Source organism: Lactuca virosa, chromosome 9 (genome assembly GCF_052849685.1).
Source record: "Lactuca virosa cultivar CGN04683 chromosome 9, Lactuca_virosa_CGN04683_v6, whole genome shotgun sequence".
NCBI lineage: Eukaryota > Viridiplantae > Streptophyta > Magnoliopsida > Asterales > Asteraceae > Lactuca > Lactuca virosa.
The window spans coordinates 47,134,329-47,159,250 of record NC_136434.1 but is presented as its reverse complement, the minus strand read 5'-3'; the positions used below and the strand labels follow the sequence as shown (position 1 = coordinate 47,159,250).

The 24,922-nt window shown below is 35.9% G+C and overlaps 3 protein-coding genes and 1 long non-coding RNA gene across 4 annotated transcripts; 2 read left to right on the top strand and 2 right to left on the bottom strand.

The window, feature by feature from the left end:
• Positions 1-7,566: 7,566 nt before the first annotated feature.
• LOC145136257 (protein cornichon homolog 1-like) lies at positions 7,567-9,151 on the top strand. Its single transcript, XM_079070416.1, has 4 exons — positions 7,567-7,794; positions 8,161-8,342; positions 8,434-8,556; positions 8,853-9,151. Exons 1-4 carry the CDS (start codon positions 7,720-7,722, stop codon positions 8,944-8,946), a joined length of 474 nt encoding a protein of 157 aa, XP_078926542.1. The 5' UTR covers positions 7,567-7,719; the 3' UTR covers positions 8,947-9,151.
• Positions 9,152-18,634: 9,483 nt separating this feature from the next.
• On the bottom strand, positions 18,635-19,838 carry LOC145137623 (uncharacterized). Its single transcript, XR_013721146.1, has 2 exons — positions 19,711-19,838; positions 18,635-19,574 (listed from the first exon to the last, which is right to left on the bottom strand). It is a non-coding gene; the product is annotated as an uncharacterized LOC145137623 (long non-coding RNA).
• On the top strand, positions 19,293-21,983 carry LOC145137622 (transcription factor bHLH48-like). The gene is made up of 7 exons (XM_079071750.1): positions 19,293-19,649; positions 19,740-19,862; positions 19,947-20,012; positions 20,772-20,840; positions 20,957-21,028; positions 21,479-21,644; positions 21,758-21,983. The coding sequence occupies exons 1-7, from the start codon at positions 19,293-19,295 to the stop codon at positions 21,793-21,795; spliced, it is 891 nt and encodes a 296-aa protein (XP_078927876.1). The 3' UTR covers positions 21,796-21,983.
• Positions 21,984-23,482: 1,499 nt separating this feature from the next.
• On the bottom strand, positions 23,483-24,079 carry LOC145139198 (uncharacterized). The gene has a single exon (XM_079073109.1). The coding sequence runs from the start codon at positions 24,077-24,079 to the stop codon at positions 23,483-23,485; it is 597 nt and encodes a 198-aa protein (XP_078929235.1).
• Between the last annotated feature and the right edge of the window lie 843 nt (positions 24,080-24,922).

Genomic DNA, 24,922 nt, shown 5'->3' with positions numbered 1-24,922 from the left:
GTTTCACTTTGCATGTTTTGACTTCCAGAATAACTAAGTCGCTCTTCCTGAATGATTAAGTTATTCAAACCATCCACAGTCGGTCATATGTTGGAAGTAGATATGAATCAAGACTGTCATGGGTTGGTTTGTAGAGGTCCAAGTTGGTGGACAAAGTTGTGCTACAACACTCATGAGTGCTCATAAGTTCTGAGTATTGGATTCAACCCACGCTCATTTGAGTCACTTCATGGATTTTATCACGAGTGATCATGAGACGATAATATCTTATATTCTTAAAACCTAGAGATATGAGTTGTTACTATGAGTTGGTTATACATTGATTGCACGAAAACGCATTGGTAACTCGATGTTATAAAATGTGCCTTTGTGTATGATTCAACAAGGAGTAGAACAAGCCATATGAGTCGAAGTTTATCCATTCCTTTTACCTTCGGGATAAAAGCGATATCTGTGGGCCCCTCGATGATTTAGCGATGACACATGTGAGTGCTTGGCCAAGCCAGGACTGATTTGATTTGTTCAATCAGTCAGTCATCATAAATCGAAAATCGGGAAACAACAAATGGACAGAGAGAATGATTATAATCCATGTCTCAGTCCATATGATATCTAGAATAGAGGAATATATGATCCCTTATCTAATGGACAAGTCATTGACAAGGTCAGAGTTCGACAGCGGCTTTAAGAGCTACGATTGCCAGTTAGGTTTTGAAGTCATACTCAATAATAGTTTTAGACTTATCCAAGTGGGAGACTGTTGGATTAATGTCTAAGTCCATAACTATATTTGGTATGTACTTGACCCGACCCGGCATGGTCCATTTGGGTTGCACTTCACCGACACAATTTATATGGATAGTCTTTTGAGAATAGTATATTTATGATTTATATTAATATATTATAAGTTCTAATATATTAATATGGAATCATATTATTTAATTAGTATTGATCAAGAATTAATTTAGAATTAATTAAGTGATCAAAAAGAACTAATTAAATATGGACTCTTATATATATGGAATGAGCCAAGTTCATTTAGGTTGGGCTAAGCTTTCATGGATGGTCCATGGAGCTTTTAACCCATGGATCCTATGTAAATGAAAGGTCATGGGTATTAGGGTTTACATGGATGTAACCCTAATCCTCCATAATATATAAAGGGGTCCTTGGCTCACAAAATTGAAACAAGTGTGTGAAAATAAGAGTGGGTCGATTTTAGTGTGCATACATATTCTCTCAAGTTCTTCCAAGGTGTTTTGGTGATTTGTGATTCCATTTGAGGCTTCCACACTATTGGGGCTAAGCTCTTAAAGCTTGAAGACATCAAGCTACATCAAAAGGTATGTCATCTAACTAGAACTTTGTAGTATAGGTGCTTCATAATATGCTAGTTAGGATGAAACCTTGGAATAGTTAATATTTGCATGTATAATAGAGAAAACATAGATCCAAGGTTTATATGGTTGCATGTACACCATAGGAGTGTTAGAATGCTCAAAAGCCAACAGAAGTTTCGTGAGTAATAAATTCAAGCATTTGTTAAAACAACAACCCCAGAAGCTTAATGAAACCTTTACGGTGGAAATGGCTAATGGGAAAACAGAATCCACTGGGGAAATCTACATCGGATGTACCCTGGCCTTAAATCACCACGTCTTTTAAATAAACTTAATGTCTGTTTCCATTAGGAGTTTTGATGTGATTATCGGCATGGACTGGTTAAGCCCCCACCATGCTGAAATTATGTGTCACGAGAAGGCCGTTCGCCTTCATCTCCCAAATCACGAAAGCCTAGTTATTTACGGAGACAAGCCCAGCACGAACCTTCGCCTCATCTCGTGCATTAAGGCACAAAAGTACCTACGAAAGAAGGACTTGACGTTTCTAGCCCATATAGTGGATAAGTCCAAAGAAGAGATCAATATTCGAAACATCCCTGTGGCTTGTGATTTCCCGGATATCTTTCCGGAGGATCTTCCGGGGATACCCCCAGAAAGACAAGTCGAGTTCCGAATTGATCTAGTGCTAGGAGCTACTCCCATCGCCAAATCACCCTACAGGTTGGCTCCTACAGAGATGCAAGAGTTGTCCAGTCAACTCAGCGAGCTTTTGGACAAAGGATTCATCCGACCCAGTTTCTCACCTTGGGGAGCTCCGGTTCTCTTTGTCAAGAAGAAAGATGGTACCTTCAGGATGTGTATCGACTACAGAGAACTTAATGAGCTTACCATCAAAAACCGCTATCCACTTCCGCGAATCGACGATCTATTTGACCAGCTCCAAGGAGCTAGTTACTTCTCAAAGATAGACCTGCGATCTGGATACCACCAACTTAAAGTCCGGGAGGAGGATATTCCAAAAACCGCCTTCCGAACTCGTTATGGACATTATGAATTTGTCGTAATGCCCTTCGGTCTAACGAATGCTCCTGTCGCATTCATGGACCTAATGAATCGAATCTGCCGACCGTTCCTCCATAACTTTGTCATCGTTTTCATCGACGTCATCCTCGTCTATTCTCGAAGCGAGGAAGAACACGCCCTACATCTCCGACAAATCCTGGAAACCCTACGAACCGAAAAGTTATACGCAAAACTCTCTAAGTGCGAGTTTTGGCCCCGTAGTGTGAACTTTTTGGGACATGTTGTTAGTCAGGAAGGAATTCATGTGGATCCTTCTAAAATCCAAGCCATCGAAGGATGGGCGATCCCAACAACACCTACCGAAATTCGCCAATTTTTAGGCCTCGCAGGCTACTACAGGAGATTCATTCAAAACTTCTCCAAAACAGCAAAGCCACTTACCTCGCTTACACAAAAGGGCGTACCCTTCGAATGGACGGACAAGCAAGAAGCTGCATTCCGGACCCCGAAACAAGCACTCTGCAGTGCGCCGGTGCTGTCACTACCAGAAGGAACAGAAGACTTCATAGTTTACTGTGATGCGTCAAATCAGGGTTTAGGCTGTGTACTCATGCAGCGTGGAAAAGTGATAGCTTACGTGTCCCGGCAACTAAAGACGCATGAGGTGAATTACACCACTCATGATCTGGAACTGGGAGCAGTGGTCTTCGCCCTGAAGATTTGGAGGCACTATCTCTATGGTACTAGGTGCACCATCTTCACCGACCACAAGAGTCTCCAGCACATTTTGAACCAAAAGGAGTTGAACATGAGGCAACGAAGGTGGATTGAGTTGCTGAACGACTATGAGTGTGAAATCAAGTACCACCCAGGCAAGGCTAACGTGGTAGCTGATGCCTTGAGTCGGAAAGAATACTCGAATCGTCGTTTGAAGACTCTCTCCATAACCATTCGATCCCACCTAACCTCTCAAATCAGGGCAGACCAGTTCGATGCCATGAAGGCAGAAAACAAAACAAGCGAAGCGTTGCGTGGAATGGAGAAGAACTTTGAAGTGAAGGAAGACGGAACAAATTACTTCAAGAACCGCATTTGGGTCCCTAAACTTGGGGGATTCAGAGAAGTAGTCATGAACGAAGCCCACAAGACGTGATACTCCATCCATCCAGGTTCGGACAAGATGTACTTGGATGTTAAGCAACATTATTGGTGGCCTAACATGAAGGCAAAGATTGCCACTTACGTTAGCAAGTGCCTCACATGTGCTAAAGTAAAGGTGGAATATCAGAAGCCCTCCGGGTTACTACAGCAACCAGTAATTCCCGAGTGGAAATGGGAAGGGATTACCATGGATTTTGTGACCAAACTACCCAAGTCGACGGATGGTTTGGATACCATATGGGTAATAGTTGATAGATTAACAAAATCCGCTCATTTCCTACCAATAAAAGAATCATACAAGATGGAGCGCCTAACAAGAATCTACATCAAAGAAATCGTGAGACTCCACGGAGTGCCCGTATCTATCATCTCAGATAGAGATAGTAGGTTTACGTCACGCTTTTGGCAATCACTTCAGAAAGCTATGGGAACACAACTTGACATGAGCACTGCCTACCACCCACAAACGGATGGTCAAAGCGAGCGAACCATTCAAACGCTAGAAGATATGCTTCGCGCGTGTGTGATAGATTTTGGAAAATCGTGGAATACCCACTTGCCTTTGATCGAGTTCTCATACAACAACAACTATCACTCGAGCATCAAAGTCGCTCCTTTCGAAGCATTGTACGGGCGTAAATGTAGATCACCGTTGTGTTGGGCTGAGGTAGGAGACACCCAGCTAGCAAGAGGACAAACGCTAAACAATGCCTTAACGGGACCGGAAATCATACGAGAGACGACCGAGAAGATAATTCAGATCAGGGCCCGACTACAATCATCACGAGACAGACAAAAGAGCTACGCCGATAAACGACGAAAGCCCTTGGAATTCAGAGTCGGAGATAGGGTGTTACTAAAGGTCTCTCCTTGGAAAGTAGAGTATAGTGAGAAGACTCACCTCGTACGAAATCGGATAACCTCGAACTCAAATCACCGGTCTAGCCTCCGCCTAACACATACGATAATTATCTCTAATTAATAAAGACTCTCAAATAAGGTAGACTAAACCGTTCTACAAACTCACAGAAGGATAAAAGAACATTTTACCCTTCCATGGCCTTAATAGTCCACAAATAAATCAAACCCTAAAAGTCAACTAAAAAGTCAACGACAATGCGTACGCCCCGCGTACCAGCCTTCTACGCTGGGCGTACTCCATCGTCATGCATGCATCGGGGATTCTCGACCCTATATTGCGCGTACTGGGATTACGCTCAGCGTATGTCCTAGTTTTGCTCTTCCTACTCATTTGGTCTTAATCCGTTAAGACCTTAGCTCAAATCTCATATTTGGACTCCCTAAAGGCTCATACTCCATAAAGTCTGTGACTTTAAGCCTTTGCATGGCTGATAAAGTCACAAACACCAAAAGTCTCACTCTCTATTCTCAAGAATGTTCATATCTCATGCATGGGTTGGTTTAAACGTCGAAGTCTTGATTTCTATGACTCTACACCACTAAAAACACTCAAAGGAACTGATAATAAACTCTGGAGCTCAATATCTCATAAAACATCCAACTTTGGGACCAAAACCCTAAAATGAACTAAAATGATGCACAAATCAAAAGAGTGAGAAAGCTTTGAGCTTTATACCTCTAACTGAAGCTCCAACCACAGATAAGCTCACATCCAAAGCCTGGACTGCCACTCCTTCCTCTTCAAAGCTCCTTCTTCACTCCAAAGAAACCACAAGAACACTTAATAGCTCACAAATGGACACACAAGTTCAAGGGACGAGAAATTAGGGTTTGAGAGGGTTGATGTATGGGAATGGTGGCTAGAAATGAGGCCATCATGTCCTTTAATAGGGACACACCTTAAATTCAGGTTTTCACTTTGGGCCTAGTACGCCCAGCGTATTAGGTGGCTTCCACGTCAAAAACACGCACATGAGTACGCTGAGCGTACACACGCGTACGCCCTGCATACTCATTTACCACCTTTTCTCGAATAAGGGCCAAACTTGACAATTACTAAAAGAACAAGGGTTATAAGGTATACCTGGTATTGGGATGTTACATAGTCACAACCGCTTCGTATGTTCTGTCTAAGGATGAAAGTGGGTCCAAACCCGGACCGGATGGACCCGGACCCGGAACCGGTTAACGGGATTTTGTAGAACCGGAAACCGGACCGGTATATAGGAACCGGTTCCGGTTCGGTTCCAGGTATGGTTCCGGGTAAAGTGGGTCTAGAATCGGAAAACCCGGAAACATCAAAGTGGGTAGGTTGGAACTGGATAAAGTGGGTTTAGAACCGGAAAACCCGGAAAAACCGGATTTTTTTGGTAATTACTTACTACTTAGTGGGTTGAACTTTGAAAATTTTCATATTGATATCCCGACTTTGGGGGACTATAACTCATTGAATATGAAACCAAAATTAACAAAATTATAGTCTAAAATCATGTACAAACTCTAAAATACACTCTGGAAAAAAAACGCATGTCAATTCGACTTTAAACGAATGAGATATGCATGTGTTACCATTTTCACATAATACATAGTACAAAAACAAATAGCTGAAAAGTTGAAAATTTTTAGTTTTGATATCCCGACTTCGCAGGCCTGTAAATCATTGAATGTTAAACCAAAAATGACAAAATTATAGTCTAAACTCATGTACAAACTGTAAACTACAAGTTGGAAAAAACCACATGTCAATCCGACTTCAAACGAATTAGATATGCATGTTTTAAAACTTTCACCGAATACAAAAAAAAACTGAAAAACTAAAAATTTCCAGCTTTGATATCTCGACTTTCGGGGACTGTAAGTCAATGAATATAAAACTAAAAATAGCAAATTTATAATTTAAAATCATCTACAAACTCTAAACTACATGTTGGAAAAAACCGCATGTCAATCGGAGTTGAAACGAATGAGATATACATCTTTTAAACGTTTCACAAAAACCGGTTCCAATTCCAAACACCGGTTCCGGTTTTTAGACCCGGTTTACCCGGACCCGATGGACCCAAACCCGGATTACCCGGAACCCGGATAAAGCCATTTTTTAAACCCGGAACCGGAACCGTTTCTATATATTCTGGTTCTAACGGTTCCGGTTCCGGTCCGATTCCGGTTCCGGTTCTAAATCTCATCCCTAGTTCTGTCATTCTACAATCAAAAGAACCATTAATCAGACAATTTAGCATGTATGTTCCGGAGGGCATTCCAAAATACATAGTATCATACCACTATTATGGAATTGCGGATATGGATTTTGGAACACAATTCCGGATAATAACAATCTAAATCCATATTTCGAGTGTTACTTCGTATTCCGAAGCGACTCTTCGTATTCCATGCGTGTTTTACGGATTCGTTCTAGACTAGTCAGAATGAGTATATTTCTAAGTTTTTTTATGTGATGTACATATAAGTAAATGTAATCATATAATTGTTTTTAAACCACTAAACATCACAGAAAAACATATAAGGCCTATATAATTGCATAAATTATATCGATGTTAATGTACAATTTGCAGTAAAGATATATAATTATAACTTACATATAAAAAGTGAATCTCTAGAATGCTTTCAGAAGAAGACGTTTGTGATTTACTGGATTCGAAGTGTCTCCAGAATGTAGGTTTCAAACGGTCTCCGGAATAAATAAAGTTGAATAAAGTAACTTTGAAACGTATTTATAGGGGAACACAAAACCGGGTCGGGTCGGATCATGTCTTATAGAAGTTACCATTTACTAAAAATGGGTCTGGAATATGGAGTATACTCCGTAATGGCTATTCCGGAGAACACCTGATGGGACGGTCCACCAAAAAACGAGTTCGAGTTCATTCCGGAAAAAATGGTTATTTTGCAAAAAATTATTTAAATGAATTATTTATTTATTTAAAAATACATGCGGTAGTTTACTCATTTCAATGCAATCTAGTGATTTTAAAAATATTTAGTGGAGTTGAATCGAACCGATCTCGATTCGGTTCGAGTATACCGGTTTATTTTGTGTGGCGGGTTGGCGACGAGTTTGATATCCCATCGTCTCACAAGTCCTTGATTGCTTCGATTTACTAAAGCAGTGTGCAATTCAAACCCAATACACAATCCATCCAATACAGACGTCACAAATTCGATTTTGTTCCATCTGCAAAATGGCAACGTAACATTCGGGCAATTTCCTTCCAAATTTGCGTGTTCGTCGTCCTATCGTCTGCAAATTTTGATGGCATGGGAAGTAATTTTGTGGATCATCTTCTTTATCATCAACATGGTCCTTATCGCCTCTAATCTCTATCAGGTATCACATCATTACAAACTCCTTCACTCCAATTCGTTGTATATGTGCTCGTTTTGATCGTCATGAGAACTGTTGAATGTTAGGTTAGGGTTCCGATTTTTCGCCTCTACCTTATCGAACAATATAAATATTATTACGATATATACATAATAAACCACCAATAATCATACAAACAGTAGAAATTAGATACTTATCCTAATAATAGGACTACAAGATTATCCCAAATGATGAAATGGTTAATGGATTGATTTATTTTGTAAACAAAAACTGTGAACTTTTAGGTATTGTTTACCCCTTTTTTAATGAAAGTTTAGTTTTTTAGCTTTCTTTTCAAGTAGTTTCTAATGTTATCAATTGAACTTACAGATTGTATGTCTATCGGATTTGGAGTCTGATTACATGAACCCATATGAATCATCATCTCGCATTAATGCTGTGGTAGTCCCTGAAATGGTGCTCCATGGTGTATGTTCTGTTCTTCTTCTTGTGACAGGCTATTGGTTCATGTTCCTTCTTACACTTCCAATAACTATCTATAATTCCATGTTGTAAGTTTCTTTATTCTTACTATTTTACCAACAATCATCTTTGTGAATGTGACATCTATCTTAATTTGCATTCTCTTTTCATCTGTTTCAGATACATGAACAGACAACATCTTATAGATGTAACTGAAGTCTTCAGATACGTTGATGCTGAAAAGAAGTATCGGATTGCCAAGCTGGCAGTATACTTATTTCTCTTTATCCTAGTTGTCATCAGGTCAGCAGTTTCCTTTCATTTCTTACACAAAATCCCTCCATTCGTTCCAAAATCACGAGGCTCATTTTGACTTTTGTGGTCAAACAAGTTATTATTATCAAGATATAATAAGATTTCTTTAATCTTGAAAAAGATAATATCATATTTTCAATATGAAATTATGAATTCCACTTGTTTGACTTCAAAAAGTCAAAAGAAATATCTCGATATTTGGAACCTAAAGGAGGAGATTAGCAAATAGTAACTTAGTATTATTATCCTGATATGATTTTATAATTTTTTTGTTTGAAAAATAGATCTATGATTGCTGGAAAATTCTCCACCATCTTAGAACCATTCCATCCTACTAATGAAGATCTTGACATCCTTTCTCATGTTCTAGAGTTTTAGTTCATCATAAACTTGATTGCTATAAAAGATTTGTAGTAGCTTTGAACATAATGTAATAAATTAAAAAATTTAGTTGTTAATTTTGGATTCTAAATTCTAAAGTAGAATGCATGAATTGGTATTGTGCAGGACGGTATTAGTGGTTATCGAGAATGTAATAGGTGATATTGATGAAGGATTACCGGGACTTGACTTTTTTTGATTATTTGAGTTTTTGATTTTTTGACTTTTTGATTTTTAAAATTTGCATATTTCACCATAGTTATAGTTACATGAATTAAATATGATTTGTAAAACTTTTACATGCCTTGTTTTTAAGATATGATCTTTGAAACATCTTCATTTGTGTAATTGACCGAAGTGAGAAGCAAAAAATATTCTGATAAAGATGTTCCGTAGTTATATCATCATAAAAGTCATTATGTTTGCAGTTGTTTTTTTTTATCTTAAACGGCTTAATAATTTTTTTTTTGGAAGAAAAACCATTGATGATTTGGTTGTTTTATTTTAATCTAAGCCATAGTTTTACCTACAAAATGAGCTGACGAGCTGTTTTTTTTTTTTTTTTTTTTACGAACTAGATGTTTTGATATGCTTTAAACAATATTAAATTAGATAATTATATCAATTTCCATGTAGGGAATTTTAGGGCCTAATCAATTTCTACTAATTTTCACGAATTAGACTAAAACGAGCCATATAAACCTACCTAATAACTGGCTATTCAATTAGATACTGATACAAACATACTATTAAATACTAATTTATTATATAAACATATCAGTTTTCATATATGAAATTATAAAACACAAATCAGTTAAACCATTTTCACCCGGGCTTTTCCTCTTATGTGGGCCATTGATCCACCCCATGGCTCATGACTCAGACAAAATAATTTCTCTCACGACTCAGACAAATTATTTCTGTCTTAGAATTAAAGCAACAACCTACAAAATGTCTCTAAAAAAGGTAAAAAAAAAGAAAAAAAGAAAAATTCCATTCCAGCCTCATAAAATGGGCAGCTAAATGATTTTGCAATATCATAACAGTTTTATAGATTCTTTCAATCTTTTTTATTATTTATTATTTCTTGATTTTCCTTATATATTATTTATTATTTCTTGATTCTTTCAGATTTCTTTCAATCTTTTTTATTATTTATTATTTCCTGAACCTAGCTCTCTCTATATATAGGATTAGGTTATTGTGTTCTAACTATCTATTGTGTATATTGATTGTGGGGGTGGGGGAGGGGTTGAGAGGGATCAACATATAAAAGACCAATCTGCCCAACTTGCTTCTTTAGCCCCTACTCATGGTTTTTTGTCCCAAGTTTTGTATAATTTCAGATATTTTTTATCAAAGAAATTATTGCGACCCCAGCCCCAGGAACATATCTTCTTTAGGCCCACTATGTTTTGGACCACGGTAATTTTATTGACTGTGATTGACTTTCTTGTCATTGGGCGCAAATGGCCTGCCCCATCTGTTACACCGTCCAGCTCGTTGGGCCTTTTATGTTTCCTTTCCACGTTATTATATATATATATATATATATATATATATATATATATATATATATATATATATATATATAAAGTTGTGGAATATTAAAGTTGTGGAGAAAAAGAACAGTAAACCTGAGATATTTTTGCCACTTTTGGTCCCTTAAATTACATTTTCGGTCCCTCCATTTTTGTTTGTGTGTCATTTTGTTTAAAGGATAACACTTTTATGAAACGGTAATTCTACAACTTTTTTTTTTACTCTTTTGCCTCAATTGTTTTACCTGTTGCCACTTTTCCCCTAAGTTATTGTTTTTTACTTCTTCCGCTCAATTCTTTCGCTCCGCTTTTGCTTTAAACGATTCCCATTTTTTTTTATCGTCACTTCTTTAATTAATGAGTTTTTTTTAATGTGTAAAATCATTTATGAACAGTAAGGAATTGGTTTATTTTACATAAATGGTCCTTAGGTTTTGTTGAATTTGACGACAAAATTACATAAATGGTCCATATGGTTTACCCATGATGACAAATTCAGTCCCTACTACCTGAAAAGACCAAATTACCCTCACATTAACGGACAAAAAACAACCAACATGCTACTTTACTTTACAAAGCAATACCTACCGACCCCGGCAACGCCGATGAATCTTTTCTAGTTAAATGAATAAATGATGATGAATCGCTTTTTATGTAAACATACATTACTCTTTTATATCTATGTTAGGTATATACATAATATATAATATATAATAAGATTTCAATTTTGATTTTAAGATTCTACAAATGATAATTGATATGGTCATACTAGGATTATAATGAGATCTTACAATCCTTACTAGGATTTTAATATTTAACCCAATTCAATCTCACATCTTTACTCTTTATTATATGATTGAGTCCCTAAAGTTCAACCATTCAAGTTAAAATTTATCATTTGCATGTCACAAGAAATCTCATAGAATATCACAATTTCATCCACTTATCTCGAATTAGACATAACATTGTGACACTCATGTTATTCCGTTGAGATCTTATGCATATAGTTGTACATGATCATTGTGATTATTTGTTTTTTTGCTTAAGATGTATACTTCATTATTTTTGTCGTATGAAAAAACAAGAATTTGGTTCATGTTTAAAACATTAAAGTTAATTATGTCTTATTCAACATCAAGTTATAATGGGTACCACATAAATAAGACCTTACATGTAAATTTGAAGACTAGTACATTCTTATAGTATCTTTCGATCTCAATCCGATCTTAAGATCATATTTTATAAAACACAAAATGATCTTAAGTAAGATCTCGATTGACAACCTTGGGTATATCATCTTTTGTTGTGCAGAAATAAATTTGTATGGTAAAAAGTATGAATATACGTATGGTGTTGTAAATAATTAAGTTATTGTTATTAACTATAAAATATTATTTCTTTTACTATATTAATAAAATCCAATATAACTGTAATCATAAATAAATGAGTAAATTACACGATTCGTCCCTCGTGTAAGTGTCAAAAAGCACGTTTAGTCCTTATTTTCAAAAATTATCTCGGACCGTCCCTCCTATTATTAAAAGTTGAACGTTTCGTCCCTAAAATCATTTACCTGACATAAAATGTCTGTTTTGCCCTTTTCTATTTATTTTTTATATATATTTTTAGATTTTTATTATTATCAATTATATTTAAAAAATTCAATAAATAGTTGGGCCCACCCTCACATTACCTACCCATCTTCTTCTTCGTGTCCCCTGTAAAACATCTTTTTCCCTCTTCATCTTTTTTTCTTTCAAGAACCTAAACCACCACCCTTCATCCCCACAAGCTTTGAGGTACCGAAACTCTCAGCTTCTTCTTCTCCATCTCTGGTGCGACACCTACACACCACCGATTTGGAGAAAAAGGGAGAGAGTTGTCTCTACAAATCAGTTGAAGAATGGAACCTGGAACCTCACCGGAAATCTGGACCATTAAGACCGCAACCCTTTCCGACTGTGAAGCACCATCATGAAACTCTGGCCACCTGTCGTTCACCCTCTTGAGCGAACCACCATCGACGGAGGTAATGAGAGAGAAAATACCATCACACCATCGCCACAATCTCCATCTGTATAACCTGTGAACCGCTGTTTCCACTGATCGAACATTGTTTCTTATCCACACCTCTATCAGATATGTAACCCTTCATCTTTTCTGTTGTTTGTTCCACCATAAATACACACAATTTTGTTCTTGTTTTGTGAATGAGTAGACGTATTGAATCAATTAGGTTATTATCATAACCTTTTCATGGATGAAACATGTTGGGATACGTTTAAATTTCTAGAACAATTCCTGAAATTTCTACTCTAGTTTCATTCTTAATTTGACTGTAATTTCGAAAAGAAAAAAAATATCCCTTTCCCCTTTCGTATCAATTTGTGCAAATTGAATTAGGTTTTGTCAATTTTTGCAGGTTTTATTTGTATGTTTTGGGTTGTCGCCGGAGGTAGAGGATGGTGGATGTCAGAGATTTTTCCTATAGGTTGGAGATGGATGGTGGTGGTGTTGGTGGTGGTGGTGGTGCCGGAAAATGTGTATGGTGAAGAAAAGGGGTGGCCGGGAAGATAGGAGGGGAATATAAGAGGTGGTGGGACCCACCAAATTAAAAATCATATAATTCAATTTTTGTAATTTCTAAAAAATAAACCAATATTAAAAAATGAAAAAGATAAGATAAAGGGCAAAAATAGTCATTTCAGGTCTTTCAAGGACTAAGCGTGCAACATTTAAACTTATAACGGACGGTCCGAGTTAATTTTTTAAAATAGGGACTAAACGCGAAATTTGAGACATGGACCAGGGACGAATCGTGTAATTTACTCTAAATAAATAAAACACAACTAAAATCCAATATAATTGTAATCATAAATGAATAAAACACAACTGTAATCATATTAAAGAATGTAACCATATATAAGAAATCTTTGTAGTGATGAAGAAATTCATAATATTTTTTTATCATAAATAAAACATAGTTTTAATCATATATATAAAAAATCCAATTTTTTTAAAGATAAAAAAAAATTCTAAAATAGATGTAATTATAAATGAATAAAGCAAGACGATAATACATGTCTATCATCTTGAACCCATTGTTTTGTGCCACAAAAAACATAAAAACCCAACAAATGTAGAGATGGATTCAGAAAATCATTGATCTACACGTCGCTAGATTTCGATTTTGACAACCTTGGGTATATATTCTTTTGTTGTGAAGAAATAAATTTGTATGGTGATGTGCCCTGGATTCTTCGTGTCCTGGATATAAGATTGTTGGTTTGGGATGCGCTGATGATGACAAACCGAACCTGAAGAACATAACAAAACGTTAAACATTCGTCAGGAATTCTTCCCGGGAGAATGATTTGATGTTTAAGTTAGAAGCGTGATAGGGAGTGAAAGGATATGAACAATGAGTTAGATAGATTTGCTTACCTTTTTCGTTAGTTTGGGTCTGCTTTTATACCGTTATGCATGGGGAAATGGCGCCATGGGTAAGCTGAGCAGGAGTTGGTCTAATGGTCATTGATGCATGCAGGGCGAAGGTACAAAAGCAGTACTTACAAAATGTCATTGGTCTTGTCGTATGAGATGTTACAGTCTATAATAGATGTTAGTCTATTACAGGTTGTTTGGAGACATTACCAAACTTCATCGGACATTTTGCGTGGTTCATCCAATCACTCGAGTGGCTCGGAAGAACCTTCTTTGGTTCAGCATGCAGGGCTGCTTTTGGTACCGATCTTAGCGCCTTGGCCTCTAGCTTGTGGTTCGGGCGTGGTATGTCCCAACTGATTTTGCCGAGGATGATATACTTCATTAATTGGTAAAAGTGTGAATATATGTATGATGTTGTAAATAATTAAGTTATTGTTATTAACTATAAAATATTATTTCTTATACTACGTTATAAAATCCAATATAACTGTAATATAAATGAATAAAATACAACTATAATCATATAAGAAATCCAATTTTTATAATGATAAACAAATTCATAATATTTTTAATCATAAATAAAACATAGTTGTAATCATATATAAAAAATCTAATTTTTATAGAGATAAAAAATCTAATATAAGTGTAATTATAATGAATAAAACACAACTATAATACATGTCTAACATCTTGAAGACTTGAACCCATTGTTTTGCGCCACAAAAAACGCAAAAACCCAACAAATGTATAGATGGATTTGGAAAATCACTGATCTACATGTCGCTAGCAATTCTTAATCTTCATGCAGAATAGGATTGTTGGTTTCAATGTCTGTAACGCCCGGTTCCTGGTACGTATTTTAAATAAGAATTATGTATTTTTACAAAGGGACTCGACGAGTTGGAGGCCCCAAACTCGTTGAGTAGGAATTGGATATGCGGACGCGGGACTTGAAGTCTACTCGACGAGTAGGTCTGCCACAGTGAAACCCTAATTTTCAGGGTTTGAACCCTATTTAAACACCGTAACACCCCCACTATGGCCTCCCTCATCGCCTCCCTTAGTCCAGAAAACCCTAACTCGAAACCCTATCCGATTTTGAGTGTTCTTGAGCCATTTTTGTGTATTTGTGGTGGTTTTGAAGCTTGAGTAGGAAGAAAAAGCTTGGGAGATCAAGAGGAAGCAATTAGATCCAGGAGTTGTGTTCCATTTCCAGCTCTTTTAAGATATAATATTATACCTTGACCATTCATCTGTTAGATCTCTTTTTGGGGTAGTTTAGGGCTTTAAGGAGCCATTTGTGGAACCATTCATGATGCAAGCATGTTTTGGGGCATTCACTTCAGATCCAGAGCCTTTGAGGGACTCCATGGCATAAAGGTGCCAACTTTATGGCCATGGGAGTCCCATGCATCCTAGGAACCACTTATTAGGGCTTTTTAGGCTAAATAGCCCATGCATGAACGTAAAGTTTGAAACTTTACGTGTTATATCGACCCTAGGAGGCCAGATCTATGTTCTGGATGAGCTAAGCCCGACTGAGATCGACTATATAGTTTTGGATCATGGGGGACTCGACGAGTCGTTCTTAGGACTCGGCGAGTCGGATAATGGTTTCCCCGACCTTCTTGGTTACATAGCAAAATTGTTGAGTCTAGTAGACGACTCAGCCAGTTAGACGTGTTTCAGACTTAAAGGCCAAAAACTCGACTAGTCCAAGGATGAGCTCGGCGAGTCAGTGAGAAAATGTCTCGACTGTATAAAGGAGAACTCGATGAGTCCAAGGAAGGACTCGACGAGTTCAAATGGAAAGTACCGATTCTGTTATGATGAGAAACTCAGCGAGTTAGAGGGTAACTCGACGAGTCAGATCGCGAATTCAAGATTCTATGAATTATGGAACTCAACAAGTTGATGGACCAACTCGGCGAGTTGAGTCAACCAGGATGTTGACTTTGACCAGAGCATTGAATTTGACTTTGACTTGGCCATTACCCTAGATTGACCCTTAAAGGGGATATGAATATGAAGAGTAACTAAAGGAGACTGTTATTTGTAGGAGTTTGAGGAGAGTTGATCCCAGCACCGAGGACAGTTCGGTTACTGCACGACATTGAGGTGAGTTACCTTCCAGTAGAAGTGGGTCTACGGCCACAATGCCAACCCACTGGTAGGAGTTGTATTTCAGATAACTGTCTTTTTGATAGTTATCTGGGTTGCCACTATCTGTTATGTTTTATATGCTAGCCTGGAATGATGTGATGTGATAGTGGTAGTAGGGGGGATAGTCCCCATATCAGGTCAAAAGGACCCAAGGGGTAGGTCGGGCACCCCGGTATGCCTGACAGTATGTCTATGATATGTTGTTATGTGGTAGTAGTAGGGGGTGAAATAGTCCCCGTAATCGGTTGAGATACACCGGAGGGTAGGTCGGGAACCCAAATATGCCTGACATGGGGTAGGTTAGGCACCCCGGTATGCCTAGCAGGGGTAGGTTGAGCACCCCGGTATGCTCAGCAGGGTAGGTCGGGCACCCAGATATGTCTGACAATATGTTTATAGTTTGGTATGTGGTATTATGGGGGAACTCACTAAGTTTTGTGCTTACGGTTTACAGTTTTTGTTTCAGGTCCTTCTTCTTCGAAGGGAAAGGAGTCGACTCGGTAGCAGCGCATCACACCATTATTTTCCGCACCATGATGTTCTTGGGATTGTACTCTGACATTATTCTTCCATGACATGTTTTATGACATTTGACTTATGGGCTTACGGGTTGATATGATATTGATGATGTTTGCAGTAAACCGTTTTATAAATTATTTAAATAAAAAAAATTTGTTAGTGATTTTTGGGATGTTACAGTGTCGTTTGAGCAACAACATATTGTGTGAAATGGTCGAACAATGAGAGAGAGAGAGAGAGACGCAAAAACCCAACAAATGTAGAGATAGATTTGAAAAATCATTGATCTACATGTCGCTAGCGATTCTTAATCTTCATGCAGAAAGAAGTAAAGGATTGTTGGTTTCAATGTCGTTTGAGCAACAACATATTTTGTGAAAGGGTCGAACAATAAGATATATATATATATATATATATATATATATATATATATATATATATATATATATATATATATATAGAGAGAGAGAGAGAGAGAGAGAGAGAGAGACGAGGGTAGTGATGGCAAAGTCGATGATCGGTGATGTTGGTGAGGAGAAAGGCGATAATGAATTAATGAGGATAATTAAGAAGAAAAAGGGTTAGCGGTACTTTTTACGATAAATATAAAATGAACAACGGTGATGATGGTGAAGTTAATGACCGATGATCATTATGATGAATATCAATGTTGATGCCAAAACTCAAATTTGAAGAAAAAATATGCACAAACATTTCTCTTTTGACTTGCAAACATAGATAGCCGCTTCTTTTAAATGACATGGTTTATTAAGACTAACAAAGAACTAGCAAAGAAAACAATAAAAAGAAGTACTGGCTACAACAAGGTTTTGCAACTAAGCAACCCAAAACATCTTCAGTTTTTTACGTCTATTACAAATTAAAAAAAAAAAAAAAGATCTAGCTACAACGTCATAAAAATAGTTGCTTTCTTGGGTTTAATTGTTCCAAAAATTTGAACATTACCAAAATTCCATAACACCCAAAAAATCTACGACAACCATTGCATAAAAAACCTTCCGTTGCTTAGCGACCAAAGAGACACGGTCCGCCTAATGAATCAAAGAGTCCAAAGGCACCAAAGGAGACAAATCAACAACCCACCAGCTACTAATAAGCATCTAAATAGCAATATTATGCGGACAAACCAAGAACATATGAGCCACCTTCTTGACCTCAAGCATACACATCAGTCAAATAATAGAATCCAACTCCAAACCTCTATCAGCAAGGTTTGTCGAGTAGGAATACGCAGCAACCGAATGTGTCATAATAAAATGTTGAACTTAATTAGAACAAAATTGTTCCATGTAGTTGTAATATCAGAACCAATCAACCTATGACTATCTTGATAAAATCTCACAAAAGACACAGAAAAAATATCAAAAGCATCCAAAATCCAACCTAAGCTATCGTGAATGTCAGAAAAACCGTGAATCAAAGACGAGAAAGCATCGTCATATTGTTAACATAGTGCTTAGGTTTTTTATAGTAGTTTGGTATTTTCAAGCGATACAATATTACTATTTATTATCATTGTTCGATTCAAAGTTGCTTGATTTTGGCAATTTCAATTTTAGCAATTTCAAGGATAAAATCAACGTGAATTATAGATTTTCAAAAGATTAAATATTGAGGTAATTAAAAATTACCCTAATACCCATATCTTTTATTAATTTAAATTAATTGTCTTCAATTGTATTACTAAACTATCAACTAACTATCAAATTGCCACTTTGATGATAACTTAAAACTTTTTATTTGTTATTGCATTTTTTATATTTTCAGTGTTTTCATATAAACCTACTTCTTTACTTGTATGCATAATTAAACTTAATTTAATTTTAAATTATATACTGTATTATTTATCATAAATATACAAATCTTCTACAATAAGTGGCAGATACATATTTCAAAAACACATACGTCCGCTCATGTCTATAATATCGGACAGGATGGAGGGTGCTACCTCTGGTTTTAAATTATTCAACAAAAAATAATTATTATAATAGGAATTAATAAGAGTTATCAATAATATAACATAAAATGAAATTTGATATTCCTTTTAACGTCATTTGATATTAAAATGATAGAAAAGGGCTAAGTATAAGTACATGAAGAGAGAATGCCTAAAAAATAATGGAAGAAAGCGATGGATCATCTTCCGTAGTTAAGACTTAAGACACACCGGGGTCGAATACGGATGCACGATCCGGTCCCCGCCATCAACTCTCTTGAAAGAAAGAAAGAAAAAAGAAAGATGAATTTGGTTGCAGAATCAAATTGAAGCCAGGGGACCATAGAGAAAACGTTGCTTTCGGACTACTCTAAATGGCTTCTTGAAAACAAGAATCAATAAAGCTACACATACCTTGCCAGATTGACTGCCATTGAAGAACCAGTACGATATCCAGTTTTTGAGGGGCTTTTTTTCATTGAAAACAGAGAAAGCTGAACGCCTTTCTCTGCCGCACAAAGTGCACTTACCCTTACCTTCCGTCATTTTCCGTCAGCGGTTGCCAGTTGCCATTGCCATTGTCATTGCCAATGACTTCTCAGTTTTCGAAGCAACTTGTCTCAGTCTGGCCCCCCTTCAACTTTGCGTGCTTTTATAAAGCCCTTTTTTAGTTAACAGTTTTTGATATTTTGGCTGTGATTCCTCTTCGAAGAAATATGAATTTGGAAGCGTTTCAGTTTGTGGATGAAGAGATTCAGAACCTGATGTCGGCGGAACCACCGCTGGAGACTGGCAATTCCTTCACGGCTCTTCTCGAGCTTCCACCGAATCAAGCCGTGAAGCTTCTACATTCGCCGGAGGAAGAAACACCAAACGTTTTCCCCTCCGTGACGGCGAAGGAGAATTCGCCGGAGACGACGGGATCAATTCTAATTCTACAACATCCGAACCGTATTATCAGTAATCCGGTGAAACAAGAGCCTCTGGAATCAGGTTCCCTGCACAATTCATCACCGATTTACTCAGATCCCATAGATTCAATGTCAACAAAACGAAAGGATCGAGAAAAGACGGTTTGTGACTTGATTCGCCATTTTACCTCAATTTCTACGATTCTAATTTCAAGTAACTGACCTATTAGAAGCAAAATTTATCAAAATTAGGTGAAATCATCGGGGAAGAAGAGCAAAACCGCTGCAAAAGTCACCGAACGCGAGAAGCTTCCGTACGTTCATGTTCGAGCTCGGCGGGGTGAAGCTACTGATAGCCATAGCTTAGCTGAACGAGTAATCATAAATTCATAATCATTCATCAAAATCAGTGCATTTATAAATCAATAATTATGGATTGATTATTTGTTGATTTGACAGGCAAGACGAGAGAAGATTAATGCTCGGATGAAGCTTTTGCAAGAACTGGTCCCTGGTTGTAACAAGGTTAGCATGATCACATTTGACTTTTCAAATAATCCCACTAAACAAATACGTTAAAAAGTTACTTTTAAAATAGAAGATTATGTGGCTTAAAATTAATAATTGCTTGTGACATTAATACATTGTTGTTAGGATCTAAACTTTTATAAGGTTTGAATGAAAAATATGAGGGGATTGTGTAAAATAGAAAAGAAAAATAGTTTGTTGAAAAAGTAGGATCTTTTCCAACACTTCTCACTCTTTTTAAAAAAATATATATATATATATATATATATATATAATTCATTATCTTAAAAATTAAGAGGTTATTGAATAATAAAAAGATAAAAGGCTATCAAACGTTTGAATCTAAAAAATTAAAAATCTCTCTTAATTTAAATCTCTTAATTTAAAAATTAAAAGGTTACCACACAGCCACTAAAAATTAGTCAAAATAAAATTATATTATGAACATTATAATCATTATTGGAAGAATATAAAAAACTACATTTTATTATGATATTATATAAATGGAAATTATGGCATTTATTTTGCTAGCTTTAGCTATGCTTGCTTTAGCAATAAATACACTCTTCATAAATATCTTATTGTAAGGATATGATAAATTTATCATTTCTATGCATTACACCTATTTTTCATTCTCTTACATCAAGAGAAATATACAATTACACCCATCTAAAAAATGGTCTATAATGCTACATCAACAACTATTATATAATTAATAATATATACTCCTTGAAACTCATCAACTCTAAATCGTAGGTTTCTGGTACAGCAATGGTGCTTGAGGAGATCATCAATCATGTACAATCCCTACAACTTCAAGTAGAGGTTAATTAATTAGTCTTTTTCAAACTATTACAATCTTTTATCGATCTTAATAACAATTTAAATTTGGTCTCAAATTATTACCATTTTCTTCTCAAAACCTTCAATTTTTATTGCAGTTTTTATCGATGAAACTCGCTGCTGTTCACCCAAGAGCTGATATCAACCTCGAAAGTTTATTTTCCTCAGAGGTAAAAATAAGTTAATATCAATTTAATCTTTAGTATAATGTCATAATAATAATAATAAACTAAAAAGAACACAAACTCAAAGTTAAAAAGAACCACTTGTATAAAGAAACTCCGACACCATATTTGATGTTAATGCACTAGTATAAAACCATATTTTGTGTTATACTGTTCACTAACACCATTTTTCTAATAATAAAAAGTATAGGTAAACAGTAAGGAGGACATTAACGTCTTTTACATAGACAAAATGACACAAGTTCTACGTTACTCCATCTTTTTGGTGCAACTAAAAATATATTTTTTTTCTCATTGACATCAGTCCTAGTATGAGTCTGTTACCTAGTATGAGCCTGTTACATGTCAAACATAATACAAGTATGTTATATGTTGGCTTTTTCTCATGACAACCATTTACTTTTTTATTTCATCGATGTTTTGAAAACCTTGCAGAGTGGGTCCCCGATGGAGTGCAACTTCACGGGCATGGCTTCACAATCATGGTGGCCCGATGGAGAAGTGAATGGGAACACACAAGAAATATGGCATCCTGATGGACTCACTAACTTGGTAACGCCAGAGACCTCACTTTTGAGCTACGACTCTTCAGGCAATTCAGGTAATTAATTAAATCCGTAATCAAATTCTTGTTATCACGTAAATAAAATCTTGTTATCATGTAATTAATTATAATGTTCATTTGATTGAACCAATTTTGTTGATTGTAAATAGCTTCTTGGCTGACTAGTCAGCTGAAAATGGAGTTATAATGAAGATGGTGTGTCACTTCAAAGGTAGCTAGCTTGTATATATATATAAAGTTGGGAGTGATTTATAGAAGATTAGAAGTGAGGTAAAAAGTTAGCAAAATTTGAAGCAATTTCTGAAGTACGCGGATTTTAATTCAATGTAGTAACTACTATAAGAAATTGAGTACTTATATATGTAGATTTTATAATTATGTCATATAATAACATGTAATAATACATGAATAAAGAAATCGCGACATAATTATAACCATTCCTGAAGTTTACCATGTATATAACAAACACGATTTTTGAGACTACCAAATACAAATCATATTAGAGTAATATGGACTATGGTATTGGAATGATGCGACTCAAAACCCTGTAGCAATTTGCAAGAAATATCAATATGTTTTATGTTTCATACATTTTTAAGATCAAGAACTGTTCTAGGTCCCACGTGTGAGTATGTGGGTTTGTTTTCGAGCAATTTTGTGACACAACCATATAAGTATCATAACATATACGCAAACCAGACATAATTTATATACAAATTTAGAATATGTAATAACAGTTTTTAAATTATAAAATGAAACATTTGCTAGTTTTTTTTTTATGTTGTGTCAAATAATATCAAAGTCCTTGGACGACTTAAAATCAAACATAAAAAAATCTCAAAGGACGATATTTTCGTACTTGAGTTTTGCACACATAATAAACTTGGATGTGGTAGACGGACTTAAATTCATTAAACTTGTTAGATCAAGTTTTAAAGAAAGATTGCAATAGTTTTTCTGGATTGACAACATTATATATCATAGAAATATAACGTTTTGTAAGAGGCAACTTCTTTTGGTTGGGTTCGAATTGGAACTTTCCTACTCGGTGGAATTCAACGGATAACATGTTTGAATGTGCTTTGCGACTAAAAAATCATTTTAAAATGTTTCGACCTCCTTCTCGGGGATATTAGAGTCGTACCCTTTCCGAAGTCGGATTGGTTAATTCTCCAACTATTAAATGACGTGCATAAAAATGTTAAATAAAAAACTATTTTTTATTTAGGTGTTTATTGCCTTACAAGTTGTTTGGTTCTAAATCATTTTTGTAATGAAGTGAATATTAAACAAAATTGTAATATAAAACATATTCCATGATATTGTGAAACCAACGAAAGCAAAATTTGTAAAATATTTTAGCAATTTTTTTTAACTGTTAACTCAAGTAAGTTTTTATTTTGACTTCATACGAAATAACTAAAAGTAAGACTAAGAAACAATCTTTTAGAAAAAAATCACATTTCCTCATGTTTTTTTTTTCACTCCAAACATTAGTAAATTTCACAAATTCCATAACATCCATATTGTAGTTGGAATAGTGTATATACCTGCCGAAGATGACTTGACCTTGCCATCCTTCAAATCTTGCAAGTAATTAGGGCAACTTCGTTTCTAATGCCATTTTTTGTAACAATAGTAGCAAATTGCCTCTTTAGGATCACTAACAACAGAAATATCAGAATTAGAATTGGGCTTTGACTTCGACCCACTGCTAGACGTTCCACCATGGGTCTTGTCCTTCGAGTTCGATTGAGGATTAGTCTTCCTTTTCTTTCCTCTGTTTTCCCAATGGAAAGGACATGAGCACGTGTGGCAGAAGAGACCTGATTTTTCTTCATCCCCGATTCAACTATCTGTAACAAGTTGTGGAGTTAGGTCAATGTGGTCTCCATGTTATTCAAATGATACGTTAAGATAAATTGATCATAACTGGGAAGCAAGGAGTTTAGGATCGTGTCTATGGCCAACTCTTTTTCAAATGATGCATTGAGCTTTTCCAAACGCTCCACATATCTCTGCATTCTCTGCACATGATTGCAGACAAATTCTCCCTCCTTCAACTTGTATGCCATTAACATCTTGAGGACATCATACCTCTCTTGACGTGCTTTCTTGTGAAACTTTTCAACAAGATCCAAGCACATCTCATATGGCCAACAGTCCTCATAGAACTTTTGAAACTCAGGTACCAGGGTTGCTACCATGATGCAAGCAACCTTTGTTGCGTCGTCATAGTGTTGCTTATAGGTGGCAAGCTCCTCTGAAGTAGCAGTTGACTCATCGACTTCGAGTAGAGGTTTATCGAGAACATATTCTTTGCCCTCGTATCGAAGATTCATTTTGATATTTCGCATCCAGTACATGTAGTTTGGACCAACTAATTTCTTCTTTGATAGGATCAATAGAAGAGTGAAGTTCGAGTTGTTGGTGGAAGATTGAGCAGTAGTAGCATCTCCAAGAGTAGACATTTATATAAGAAAGATAACTTTAATTGGTTGACATAAATCTTTAATATTTTAACCTAAAATAAATATTCAAGGCTAGGAACCAAAATACATTTCACAATCAAGAAGAGGGATGTCGTAGTCTTATTGCGAATTAGTGAAGGTAAGTAAGACAATTTACCAATTTCAATCTAATATGAAATTCCTAGATCTTTTGAGATTCATTGAATCTTATCAATGACATATTTAATCTTAGATATTGTTCTTCTATTTGTGACTGGTATACCGAGGATCACAAACAAGATGTGAATAACAATGCAAACACGCTTGACAATCTCGATGTCATATATCATCTCAAATTAATGTGTCAGTAAACCACACACGCTCCATTAAAAATGATAATTTTTGTGTTGTGCCATCATGTCAACTTTATAGTCCCAAATTAGGGTGTCGGTTAGCCACGCGATGTGTATTTTTCATTGATTAGCATTCTTTTCACATTTTCCTAAAATAACTAGAGTGAGATTTTAAAGAATGTTCTAGTACTTTTATAGCATTATACTTTTAATGAGATTATGTCCTATCAAACTCGTTCAACTAACGACCCTCCACCATGCACACACGCTTGACAATCTCGATGTCATTTATCATCTCAAATTAATGTGTCGGTAAACCACACACGCTCCATTAACAATGATAATTTTTGAGTTGTGCCATCATGTCAACTTTATAGTCCCAAATTAGTGTGCCGGTTAGCCATGCGATGTGTATTTTCCATGGATCAACATACTTTTCATACTTTCCTAAAATAACTAGAGTGGGATTTTAAAGAATGTTCTAGTACTTTTATAGCATTATACTTTTAAT